This window comes from Chaetodon auriga, chromosome 6 (assembly GCF_051107435.1).
Source record: "Chaetodon auriga isolate fChaAug3 chromosome 6, fChaAug3.hap1, whole genome shotgun sequence".
NCBI classification, from domain to species: Eukaryota; Metazoa; Chordata; class Actinopteri; order Chaetodontiformes; family Chaetodontidae; genus Chaetodon; species Chaetodon auriga.
In genome coordinates, this window is record NC_135079.1 from 4,732,727 (window position 1) to 4,745,267 (window position 12,541).

Below are 12,541 nucleotides of genomic sequence, written 5' to 3' on the forward strand. Positions count from 1 at the left end.
ATAATCAAGTCTAAATAGACAAAATACAGATTGCACATTTTTAAATACACTGTATTTGATTGCCCGTGAATTTTATGAGTCTCTGGGCTTTTTTGTCACGTGCAAACTGGTAAATTCGGTGGCACCACTTTCAGCCCCAGAGGAATCAGATCAATCCCATGAGAAAGCTTAATATTTTCCGTCTGCGCTCATGTAATTTGCTCGAAGCTCATGCTGTCGTGTACATATGTACAATCAAGCATGTGTAATCCAATTTTGAACGATGAGTAATGTGCCCTCTCACACCAAACGCTAACTCCGCCCTCGCCGGAGGTTGACTGAACGCCACGTACAGTTTGGCTCAACGCACCTTAAGCCACGGGCTGACAGTTTGATACGCTTTGACTGACAGGCGGAGCCTTCAATCAGCTCTCAACGCGACTCTTTTGCAAAGAAAGTATACTTTTTCTGTCCAATTAAAACGGCCGGGGGCGGGGCGTTGCCATGGTGAACACAATCTTTTTTTCCTGTAGGTTGTGGCCATAGGAGGCTTCCACTGGTGGTAGGTGACAGCTACAAACAAGCTCCAGGGAAGCTCAGGCACTTTGAGGAGAGCCAGGCGTCTGAAGTACGCGTCAGTCTACAGGTGAGCGTCATTTTACACGAACTGCGGCTTATTATTGCACTTGACTCTATATGCTGAGGCTTGTTTTGGAGCTTTTTCCACATGTATGGGTTAATGAATGAGCTACCATCCTCACTAAACCATCCTCAGTAAACAACCTGTTGTTTAAATGGCACCGTTAGCCATCGTGTCTGTCATGAAGTGGGAGTCAGAGGTCCACAACGCTCTGCCAAGTAATAAGGCTTTGGTAGAAATTGCTTTAAAGTAAGCAAGCTGAGTGTTTATCCACCAAACGCGTGTGTCCCACTGTGCTTTGCTTATGACAGAGAATTGCTTTTGAGATTGAGGCTGAACCACAGGTGAATATCTAATCTCCTGCTGTCTCCAGGTGAAGTTATGGCTTTTGCAGCGCTTGAGAAATTAAGGGTGTTGTCCTTTGTGAGGAGAAAGCACCTGCCCAAAGTGCACTGGGCAGAAACTAGACACCAAGAACATTTTAGATCACTGTGACAGACATAAGTTTTTCAGCCTTTAATCTTTAATTGCAATTAAAAAGCTCAATGGGAGACAGACCATATTCATGCAGCATCACAAAATTCTGATTGATCTCATTTTCTTCTGATTTTTTACGGACCTAACCAGATGGTGAGGGGTAAAGCGTTGGCCCAATGTGGGCTGGTTCTGCTGAGTCTGTGGCTGTGCATCCAGTCTGTGCCCATCAGTGTGGACAAGACCAAAGAAAAGCCTCAGGAGGAGCTGGAGCCACCGCAGAGCGCTGTGAGTCCCGTGGACAGTGTCATGGACACGGATATCATATGGAAACCTTCCTCTTATAGCTAATGACATCAAATGCCTCTCAGTTATCCAAAGCAGGGAGCTGTTTATTGTTTAACATGGAAAGGACACTTGCTTGTGGATAAAAGTTTGACGGCGTAATTAAACTCAGAGTATTTTCTCAAAACAAACAAGAGCAGTATCAGGTTGTATTCTGTGCTGCCGATCTTGTGCAAGAGTTTCTGCATAAAGGCTCCAAAATTTGAACATTTCTGATGTGTGCTTTTTTCTTCTTCAGGACACTGGGCTGCACTACGACCGCTACCTCAGGGAAGTCATCGAGTACCTTGAGAAAGACCCCCACTTCAGAGAAATGCTCAAAAATGCCAACATGGATGACATCAAGGTATGTCTGCACACTCACTAGACATTCCATTATTTCGTAAGCTCTTTGTTGGCATGGACACTTTGGATTGAACCCTGGCGTGTTTATTCTCTGCTTGCAGCTTGGTAAACTTTCCAAAGAGCTGGACTTTGTCCACCACAATTTTCGGACTAAGCTGGACGAGCTGAAGAGGGAGGAGATGAACAGGCTGCGGATGCTCATCAAAGCCAAACACGACATCAAAGCGGGGAATGGTCAGTATCCTGCCTATCTCGCTGATGTGTCTCTAACAAACTTGCGCTTCTTGAAGTTGCACAACAAGACGTTTTGTAATACACATCAGCACTTTGACCGTAGTCAAATACAGGATGTGGCTGGTCGACACAGGAACTTGCAATACAGCACCTTCCTCAACTAAGACTGACTTATAGTGGCCAGTGTGAGCTGCTGAATGAAAGGTCCTGTGGAGTTAGATTCAGAATATGTCACCGTTAATGCAAGTGGAGTTAAAGAGCAGAAGTGCAGGCTGAACTCATCACACCTCACCTCTTAAAAACATAATGATTGGAGACTTTATGGAAGATGGTGCAAGTTGGACGGGCTGTGTGGAGACATTTTAGAGCTGGTGTCCTGTTAAATGCAAATACAGAAGTCCTGAGCCATCGTGCTTTGAAATACATGTAGACACAACTGGGTTTGAACTCAAGTAGACCAGCTGGCTGTGTGTTAGTGAGAGTAGGTGCTGATGAACTGCTGAAGCTCCAAACATCTGTTTCATCTTTTAACTTGATGTCGCTGCTTTACAGTTCAGTAATCCTTTTGGTTATTCCCTTCCTTGCAGGCCGGGCAGTGGACCACCAGGCCCTGCTGAAACAGTTTGAGCACCTCAACCACCTGAACCCAGACACGTTCGAGGTGGAGGACCTGGACCGCCTCATCAAATCGGTACGGGCAGAGATGAAAAGCACTCCTGAGCTCTGTTGGCTCTGTAGTGTAAGAACTTGTAGGTTATCTAAGACACAGATTTCTACATTTCTTCCTATTTTTTTCTCTTAGAGCCTTTGATGAATAAGGCCTTTTAGCTTCTACCGACCGTGTTCCTCTGCACTGTTTGTGTGTACTTTACTGCTGCTGCTTACATGTAACAGCATCACAGTCACACCTATAATCACAGTAAAGAACGCCTTGCCTCATATTAATGCTATAATTAGGATGGATGAGCCTGTAGAGAATTACAGGTGTGAAACAGCCATGTTTCTCAGAACCGCTCGTTCACTCGTTTCTGCTTTCTCACACGTCAGCTCTATTTACCAGTTTGACTTCAAGTAAATTTAGATGTAAGAACTTCATTCACAGCTTTGCGGCTGGTTTTGACAGAGCGAAGTGTTTCCTGCCAAGAAAAAAGTAAAAGGGGAAGTCAGCTCACTGGGTTTGCACGTCTCTCTCTGGTTTTACGGTGGAGTTTACAATCAAATGCATGCAAATCCAAATACTTTATGTAATTGCTGTTTTGTTTGGTTGTTATAGTGCCATTTATCTGCTATTTGTGTTTTATGACTGCTTGGTCAAATGCATACGATGCTGATAAATGTGATAGTGCTACATTTAATGTTTTAAACAGGCTCATCAGAAACAGGTCATAGTATCATGATCGGGTATGAAAGGGGGACTGTGAGCATCATGGGAAGGGATGGAAGATGGAGGTAGATGAGTTTGAACGAAGCAGCTAGAAGGAACCAGGGAGGAAGAAGCAGAGAAGCGATGATAGTGAGAACCAAAGAGAAATCCACTTGGCTGGAATAAAACTGATTGGGAGCAAAGACAGATGTGGAGTTCAGCCGGACAAACATGAAGGCGTGGGTTGGATTGAAGACAAACTTGCCAACGTCAATCTAGTCAATCATGTTAAAAGAAGTGGATTAATCATTGCTGGATGTGTGGCACAGACTCAGCTGAAGAACGATTTGGAAATAATTGATTCGGTTACCAAGTGTCATGTTTCCTGTTGAACAGAAGAGTTCCAGTAAAGGGTGTTGGTGATGGAGCGCCGTATCAGGTCAAGGAAGGAGATTTAAAGAATGTAGCAGAGCTGTTGACAGTTTGTTCAGGATGAGTGATGGAGAAAAGTATGCAACAAGATCTGCCAGTTTGAATCAGAAATCCTGCCTGACAGGGTCCTCCTGGACCGCATCAGTTACCCAGAAAGGCCTTTTGTTCCCAAACCCCAGTGAGTCATGAAGCATGACAAGCAGACCGTCCAGAGAGAACCAAAGAGATGGACGTCATGAGGGTCAGGCTGAGCCGCGAGGAGGCATCTGGGAAAGAAAAGACCCAAGAGGGAAGGGAGAGCAAATCAGGTGGGAAGAATGAATATTGTTTCTGTAAGGATGAGATTAAGTTCTTAGCTTCTGCTAATCTGAGGGTAGAAATAGTTGTTCATGCTGTGAGAAAGGTTTTGGATATGGGAACTGGAGAGGAAGTGCAGGGGCAGTGAGAGTCTTCCAGGTCCCCTCAGAGCCTTTATTTTTTTATATCGGCTGATAACAAGGACATAAAAAAACAATAATGTAACGCGACAGCTGGTGGCGACAATGCTCCGCGCGGGTACAGCTCGCCATTAAAAAGAAGACAGAACAAGAAGAGAGAGGGGCTTCCTCGAAAGGCTCCGCTCACAGCCAGCATGGGGCGAGGATCACCTCTGAGTCACAACCTGCGAGAGCAGATAATCCAGCAGTTTCAAAACAACGTTTCTCAACGCACAATTGCAAAGAATTTAGGGATTTCACCATCTACGATCCATAATATCATCAAAAGGTTCAGAGAGTCCGGAGAAATCTCCGCGCGTAAAGGGCAAGGCCGAAAACCGACACTGAACGCCTGCGACCTTCGCTCCCTCAGGCAGCACTGCATCAAGAACCGGCACGGCTGGATCAAGGACATCGCCTCGTGGGCTCGGGAGCACTTCGGGAAGCCGCTGTCGGTGAACACGGTCCGCCGCTGCCTCTGCAAATGCAAGTTAAGACTGTACCATGCGAGGCGAAAGCCTTACATCGACACCATCCAGAAGCGCCGCCGGCTCCTCTGGGCCCGAGCTCACCTGGGATGGACCGACGCGAAGTGGAGGAGGATGCTGTGGTCTGATGCGGAGGTGATGCGTCAGGGCTTTAACGCTTTATCTGGGACGGATGACAGTGCATCGTTTCGCGCTGTGAGGCATTTAATGTCGCTTGCCACGCATGTAACTGTTAGAAGAAAAATCACCCACTTGATAGGTTGTGTATTTGGGTGGGACTGCAGCTGACAATTATTTTCATAGTCAGTTATTTTCTCAATTAATCGATTAGTTGTTTGGTCAACAAAATGTCAGAAAATGTCCATCAGTGAAGATGATGTCCTCAAATGTCTTGTTGTATCCACAGTCAAAGAATATTCAGTGTTAGTCAAAGAGGAGTCATGAAACTGGAAAATATTCACATTTAAGAAGCTGGAATCAGAGAATTTAGACTTTTCTTAAGATCATTTTTGTTTCAAGATATGTGGCTGTTAATGTAATAGTTAAAAATGAATCAGTTAATCTACTAGTTGATGCAGCTCTGCATTTGGGTTCTCTCCCTTAAAGTTGCTCTCCAGAAAGGCTGGAGTGCACTGTACCAAGGTGTCTGTGTCTTTGTTAAACCCAGTCTGTTGAGTCTACTGGTGTGTGTGGTATTTTGTATAGTCTTCCTCTCGCAGTATTTTTACAGTCATTGCTGAGCAGTTGGTCGGTTGTTCTGTAAAATTCAGAGGCTTCATGGACAGAATTTCACTTTCAGAGCTTTAACAATGAGTTGAGGAAACTGTGGTGACTGTGCCCCTGCTGCATTTTTTGGAATATTTTGCAGTCATCAAATGGGGTTTTACTGCATACCAGGCAAGTACTGCAGGACTGTTTGATAAAGAATTACCTGTTAGTTCATCAAACAAAGATCAGTCCAGTCCAGTTTCAGACTCTGTGTCTGTACCTGTGCAAGCTGTACAGCCCAGGTGTGAATTTCCCCTTCTCAACTTTCACTTGTAGGCAACCAAAGACCTGGAGAACTTCGACAAGGGCCGGCACGACGAGTTCAAGAGGTACGAGATGAAGAAGGAGCATGAGAGGAGGGAACGTCTGAAGAGCATGAACGAGGAGGATCGCAAGAAGGAGGAGCAGCACTACGAGGAGCTGAAAAAGAAGCACGCCAACCATCCAAAAGTGAACCACCCTGTAAGACTCCTGCTGTGATGAAGCTCACACAAGCTCATTTAGTAAAGCAGCATTAGGAAGAGTCGCTCTTATTACTTTTATTATTCTCAGTTAAAGTCTGATTTATGAGTTGGTAGAGTTGTTTGTAGGGTTTATTGACATGGTGCCGGTGTGTTGGTGTCTGCAGGGCAGTGAAGACCAGCTGAAGGAGGTGTGGCAGGAGACAGACGGTTTGGACCCAGATGACTTCGATCCCAAGACCTTCTTCAAAATACACGGTAAGCAGAAGCCATGCATGGTCCAAAGAGCCAAGAGCAGTGAAGGACTCTCAGAGCTCTTAAATATACGGCCACTTCTGAATCCAGCACCAAACTGTGGTTCTACAATCAAGTGACGAAAGTCTTCAAAAGTGCTCCACTCAGCACCGTATAGCTTAACGTGTCCCTGCTTGGGACAAATGTATGTATGGATGAAGTGATGTGTTCATTCCAACCATCTGTTTTGTGTTGCAGACAGCAATGGAGACGGCTTCTTCGACGAGAGCGAGCTTGAAGCTCTCTTCACTAAAGAGGTATTTATGTTGCTGCGTTCATGTCTGCCCGCCCTGATGTTCTGCATGCTTTAGGCTAATGTCATCTATAAATGAAGAAGCCTGCGAGGAATAATTTGTACCCGTGTGCGTCTTCAAGCTGGAGAAGGTGTACAACTCTGAAAACGAAGAAGACGACATGGTGGAGATGGAGGAAGAGAGACTGCGAATGAGAGAGCACGTAATGAATGAGGTGAGCCGCCGCCGTAACAGATGATGTCTGTTAGTAAAGGTGTACTGTTGTTTGATTGGTCCCCTGACCGCAGTCACCTGCAGAAGGCAGCGTACCTGACTACCTGCAGGAAATGAGTGATGATTAATATTTTCCAATGTGTTTAATGTGAGAGGGATTGTACACAAACTTGTGCAGAGACTATCAATGGTGCGAGATGGGGAAAACAGGCTGTGCTAAGGGTCAAGGCTTCCTCCTGGGCAGCGATTAATCTCGAAGCCATTTTTCAGCCCTGGCGTTGACTAAAGCATCTTCATGTGTTGATGTGCAGGTGGACACCAATAAAGACAGACTTGTGTCACTGAACGAATTCATGGAAGCCACAAGGAAGGAGGATTTCATGGAAAAAGACGAGTGGGAGGTAAGAGCTAGATTTGAAAGAAAACCGTAGATGCAGAGATGTGAGGTTTTTCTTCAGAAGATGGTGTTGACCAGGTCGAGTTGGTGGACTTTGCTGTCATAGTAGTGTATTTCATCAGTATTAAATTCAGCCCACCATCAGTTGGAGAGCTGACGTGTTAAGTTCCTCACCTCCTATCATCGCCTGCCTCCGCAGACGTTAGATCAGAACCCCCCGTACACTGAGGAGGAACTGAGAGAGTTTGAACAGCAACTGGCCAACGAGGAGAACGACATCAACCAGAAGTCGGCCGATCTGCAGAAACGGAGGGAAGAGCTTGAAAGGAAAGAGGAAGAACTCAATGCTCAGAAACTGGGCCTACAGCAGGTGAATTAAAAGAAGAGTTATGTGCAATCAGGATTTCTTCTGTCGATAGTCTGCATGCACTTGAAAGGTGCAATAAGTGGAGTAACATCCACACAACAAGCCACACTTCAAAGGATTCTAAATAATTTCTGACTGAAACCGAGATACTGTTTTTATCGTGGCTCCAGGGATATGAAGGCACGTCGAACTGTAACTTAAAGTGTAGTTTTACCCAGTTTATTTTGTGATGCTCTAACGTTTTCCGTCTTGTTTGTCTGCTCAGGCAGTAGAAGAAATGGAAAGATTAAAAGCCCAAAGCGCAAATGCTGAGGTCAAACGTAAGTATCACACTGCAGTGATCGTTGTTTGAATGGAGAGTTGATGCAGAACACAGATTTTACAGCAGTTAAAGAGGTCCTCCTGTCAGTTAGTACCGCACCTTTAAAGAGTGACGGGACTCACAAGAGATATTAAAGAAGAATCAAAGCAGCAGAGGACAGAAGATCCTGATCATTTGTTCCACAGTCACATGAATTCAGTTAACCAGCTTGTGCCGATGTGACTCTGTTGCAGAGCCGGGAGCTGCTGTAGCTGAAGGTGAATCCGCACGAGTCGTACCAGGAAACAGTCAACCACAGCCCCCCGGTCACCAGCAGCAAGACGTGCCAGTGCCAGGACACTCTTAGCAGGCCTCCATACTCTGAGTGCTGTACGAATGCCAGTGAGCGTGCACGTGTGTTTGCCTTGTAATGATTCCAATTTTCCGTATTTTGTTTAGGATTTTCCAAAAGGTAGAACAAAAATATGCCTCAATATGAAGGGCAAATCTGATTTTGGGCTTCAGATTTTGTGCCCATTTGGCCCGTTCCAGCTGCATAAATCAGACTTGAAATGTGGAGCTGGTCCAGTTTTCTTTGTGGACAGTTGGCCCCTTTGTTTGTGTCATTTTGCTCTTTTTTCACACCAAGGACTCACATGTTGTCCATGTGAAGAGCTCTGGGGTGCAGTGGGCCGGGCTCCGGGCCTGATAAATGAATGTTTTGTTAGCGCACACTGTAGTTTACTGTCACTGATGGACTCCAAGAGGAAACTGTGGAGGAATATATCAGCACATTTACTTGAAAGGGCAAACATTCCGGATCCGTCTAATGTCCGTGTTCAGATTGGTTTTACGGTTTAGTCTTAAAATGTGACACTGACGTATGTTGTCAGACATGCTATCAATCAATACGTCCTCCAACACCTTTGAACTGTTTTATTAGTTCTTCAGAGGACTGAAGAAGTTACCCACAAGTTTTTTTTTTCTTATTCTTACAGTTGTCTTTCTAGCTCGTCTCCTTTGGACCAGATGATTGAAGAACTTATTTAGTTTACAGACAGTGACATATATATTTAAATCTTTTAATTTAATAGAATTGTGCTGTTGAATAATGTGTGCGTTCTGAAGTGGTCGTCTGTGTTCAGTGCGTTTGTGTGTCCGTGCTTGTGTCATTTTTCCATGATAGAATATTTTTAATTTATTTATTTTCGACACCACTGTAAGTGAAACTGGAGCAGGTTGAATTCGACCTTGTCGCTGTGAGTGGAGATGAAAAACCTGAATTAAACTCCAAAAGGAGCGACAGGGTCGAAACTTAATGCAACAGATAAGAGATCGAATATCAAAGAGCATTAATCTTTTGAGGAATTGAAATACATTAGTTGTTTTTATTTATTTTTTTTTATGTCCCTTTAACAAGCAGTCCAATCTGTCCACCACCCAACGTCCAGAATTCATGACACTGTTGTGCAAGGTTTGAATGAGGACAATAAAGTGAATGAGCTTGCACATGTGAGGTTCGTGTCCCTTCTTTTTGTCACACTCATTGGTTCACTGCTTATCTTAAAAACACAATCAATCATACTCAAACCACGATTTTTAAAAAATGCAACAACATGGTGGGACCCAAAGTGACGTATTTGCCATTTTGGCAAAAGTAACTGATAAAACTCTACTTTGCAGGCATGTCTTCAAAATGTTTCTCATCAAGATGAGTGAACTGATGGGTGAACGGTCAGTTCCGTCCGTACGTCTCATTGTAGCGTTCCAACATGTAGGCGCCTGATCTAATTGGAGGGTATTTGTCGGAGCCATCGCAGCAGGTGATCAGGGCGTCATCGTCCGGCTGCACGAAGAAAGCCAGAGACTGACGTGTGCTGGAGTCTCCAGCAGGAGGCAGCATGACTCTGTGGAGCTGAGGGACAGAACAGACGATGAGGAGCCTTCACATCACTGCACACAAATCCTTCTGTTGGCGTCACTTCATGAATTCAAACTGAACTTAACTGTTGTTCAAGTGGTTCATGTGTTTTAAGACATTCGTTTCAAAACTGTTGCTTTTGTTAAAGGCACCATAGTGACAGAAAATCAAGGTTAAAGAAAAGGATAAAAGGCCAAACAACATCACAAATTACATAAATAAGAAAACCACCCGCACAAAAAAGGTTACAAATATTATATCCTGTATAATAAGATAACATACAAAATACACTCTTTTATACCCTCCAGACCCACATTCATCCTCGTACACATTCAAATTCACATCATGTAACAGTTGTGCCAAAAAAATTGATTTTCAAAATCTTTTATTATCCCTATTTCTAGTATCCAACAGTTTGTGAATTATTCATTATTTCTGATACAACCTGATGTTTTATTGATGGATTTCTGTCAGTTATTCAGCTGTAAATTCATGTATTAATCCTTCATTTTATTGTATTTTCAGAGTTTGTAATTCTGCCAAATACCTGATATCTTTCAAGAACCTCCTGGAAACCAGTTAGACCTTGAATATGTCTCGGTGAGCGTGCACACACTGTTGCCGATGTGAGACATATCTGGAAAACCTCCCCTCAACTCACCACAGAGATAAACTGATCGCTGGTCCAGCGCTGCAACAAGTCAGCGATGTTGATGAGGACCGCTCCGGGGATGCTGGGAGCGCAGATGTATTCACCTGAGCGTGCACGCACCTGTAGGTGGACAAGCGTCAGGTGGACTCCATGCCTGAAGATTTCTTTGTGCAGATGCGATCTTAAGCCATCTGCTCATCTTAAAAGTGGAAACTGTTTGTAATTTGTCTTGGATCCAGAGAGGTGGAGATGTTTACCTGCAGACCGTCAGAGCCCTGAAACAACAGGGTGATGGTGCCGTAGTCCGAATGCTCTCCACATCGCACCTGGCCCTCCTTCACTTTCTCGCTGTTTATTGATGGGTAGTACAGAGACCGCAGCGTTGAGCCGTTCTTATCCACTACAGGAGTCAAAAGAGCTGTTAAAACGAGCCTCGTACATTAACATCATAGAGTTTAGACTGGGCTTAAGATTCAGTTCTGGGAGCTTTAGGCTGAACAAAAAGGTGCTTTAAGCTTTGGCTGTCTGAAGATATACGTAAGCACATGATGTTACATTGATATGAGCCTGTGGGGTACACAGAGGATTGTATCTGACTTACAAGACAGTGATTTGTTGGTGTCGTGCTGCTGACTGAGAGTTAATTCTTCATTGATTTTCAGAGTCGTTGTTACTTGTATTAGCTCTGATATTCTATTTTATGTTATTCACATGTGTACGTGAAGGCGTCTGGCTCAGAAAAACAGCCCTGCTTTCAGCTTTGTTACAATGCATTTTCCAGTTTTTAAATTGCTTATTAAGATGAGATTAAGAGAAAATGGAAATACTCAAGTAAAGTACAAGTACCTTGACTTTGTCTTTAGGTATATTGCACTGCTGAATGAGAGTCGGGACGTGCCTGAAAGGGTCCGCACGTGCTCAGAACACCTCATGCAGACAGGCAAAGATCTATTTCTATCAGCTGATCTCGACTCCTTGACTCTCTCACAGCCCGCTCCACAGGAGAGGCGTGAGTGCGCTGCTTCATACATACTTCCCATGAAACGGTGTGTACTCAGGAACACCTCGGGGTCCAGATCCAGACTGTGGGCCAGCACCTTCATCAGCCGCACGCTCAGCTCTCTACAGCGCACGAAGAAAGACGTCTGGATCTCCCGGAACTCTGACAGAGCACCCGAGGGCCATTTCTACAGCAGAGGAGCACAGAATTAGAGTCTGACTGATCCTGGATTTCTGTGGCTGATACTGATCATTTGAAAGTTAATAGATCTGCAGTAGTGGTGTAGTGGAGTACAAGTGTCGAGCTGTATAAAATGGAGACACTCAAGTACAGTACAAATACTTTAAATACTTATATTCCACCACTGTCCTGATGCATGCCTGTTGCGCAAAATGCTAAAAAAAAAAAAAAAAAAAGAAAGAAAGAAAGAAAGAAAGAAAGAAAGAAAGAAAGAAAAGAAAAGAAAAGAAAAAAGTCTAAGGCTGACAGAGAATCATTACTATGTCGGGGTGAAGTGAAGTGAGGTTGAAGGACTCCTTCAGGTCTCCAGGCCGGCGTGGATTCAACCTGAAAAGCAGTTATTTGCACTTAAAACGTGTAAATTGTGCAGATTAGAAGTGTGCTGTGTTCATGATCCGCTTCCTGCCTCTCAGCCTCCATTGACACCCAGCCGTGGTTTGGACTGCCGGCAAAGCTTCTCCTAGTGAACGGTTGCTTCAACTCATCTGGCTGCAGGAAGAACTTCTTGGATATCGCCATAACGCGATCCACCTACATCCAAAAGCGCAGGAGAAAAGACGCATTGCACTTCACGCACTTTCAACCAAGAAGACGACACTGTTGAGTGTATTTGCTGTTCTCACCTCCTCCGGAGTGATCCCCGTGTTCCTCAGAAACACGAAACCCACTTCTGTAAAAGCTGTTTTCAGCTCTTTGCTCAGTTTGCGCATCTGCTCGTCAGTGAGCTGGTCTTCCTCACTGAGGCTGTACGCGCTAAAGTCCACCACTGGGATGCTCATCTTAAAAACAAGAAGTGTATCTGCAAGAGCTGCGGGATATCTCCCACCGCAGGCAGCGCAGAAGTATTTTATAGATTCAGTCCGTGGACGCGACCGCATTCCGGTGTCACGTGACCTA

The 12,541-nt window shown here is 44.6% G+C and overlaps 2 protein-coding genes across 3 annotated transcripts; one reads left to right on the forward strand and one right to left on the reverse strand.

The window, feature by feature from the left end:
• The first annotated feature begins 512 nt into the window (after nt 1–512).
• Nucleotides 513–9,340, forward strand: LOC143321716 (nucleobindin-2-like). Of its 2 annotated transcripts, XM_076732279.1 has the most exons (13): nt 513–625; nt 1,247–1,381; nt 1,677–1,784; nt 1,885–2,017; nt 2,605–2,708; nt 5,821–6,006; nt 6,173–6,263; nt 6,498–6,556; nt 6,675–6,767; nt 7,078–7,167; nt 7,363–7,533; nt 7,796–7,850; nt 8,086–9,340. In XM_076732279.1, the coding sequence occupies exons 2-13, from the start codon at nt 1,247–1,249 to the stop codon at nt 8,196–8,198; spliced, it is 1,338 nt and encodes a 445-aa protein (XP_076588394.1). In that variant the 5' UTR covers nt 513–625; the 3' UTR covers nt 8,199–9,340. The 2 variants fall into 2 exon arrangements, with proteins under 2 accessions (XP_076588394.1, XP_076588395.1); XM_076732280.1 differs by lacking the exons at nt 513–625; nt 1,247–1,381; nt 1,677–1,784; nt 1,885–2,017; nt 2,605–2,708 and adding an exon at nt 4,386–4,911.
• LOC143321717 (uncharacterized) lies at nt 9,274–12,451 on the reverse strand. The gene is made up of 7 exons (XM_076732281.1): nt 12,268–12,451; nt 12,051–12,175; nt 11,905–11,971; nt 11,438–11,591; nt 10,662–10,804; nt 10,414–10,524; nt 9,274–9,746 (listed from the first exon to the last, which is right to left on the reverse strand). The coding sequence occupies exons 1-7, from the start codon at nt 12,421–12,423 to the stop codon at nt 9,567–9,569; spliced, it is 936 nt and encodes a 311-aa protein (XP_076588396.1). The 5' UTR covers nt 12,424–12,451; the 3' UTR covers nt 9,274–9,566.
• Nucleotides 12,452–12,541: the final 90 nt, after the last annotated feature.

Coding starts and splice junctions, on each gene's coding strand:
- LOC143321716 (XM_076732279.1), top strand. CDS start 1,247: ATGGTGAGGGGTAAAGCGTTGGCCCAATGTGGGCTGGTTCTGCTGAGT. Junction 7,168..7,362: donor TGGAAAAAGACGAGTGGGAG/GTAAGAGCTAGA, acceptor CTGCCTCCGCAG/ACGTTAGATCAGAACCCCCC. Junction 7,534..7,795: donor AGAAACTGGGCCTACAGCAG/GTGAATTAAAAG, acceptor TTGTCTGCTCAG/GCAGTAGAAGAAATGGAAAG.
- LOC143321717 (XM_076732281.1), bottom strand. CDS start 12,423: ATGAGCATCCCAGTGGTGGACTTTAGCGCGTACAGCCTCAGTGAGGAA. Junction 12,176..12,267: donor CGGGGATCACTCCGGAGGAG/GTGAGAACAGCA, acceptor TTTTGGATGTAG/GTGGATCGCGTTATGGCGAT. Junction 11,972..12,050: donor GTGTCAATGGAGGCTGAGAG/GCAGGAAGCGGA, acceptor ACTGCTTTTCAG/GTTGAATCCACGCCGGCCTG.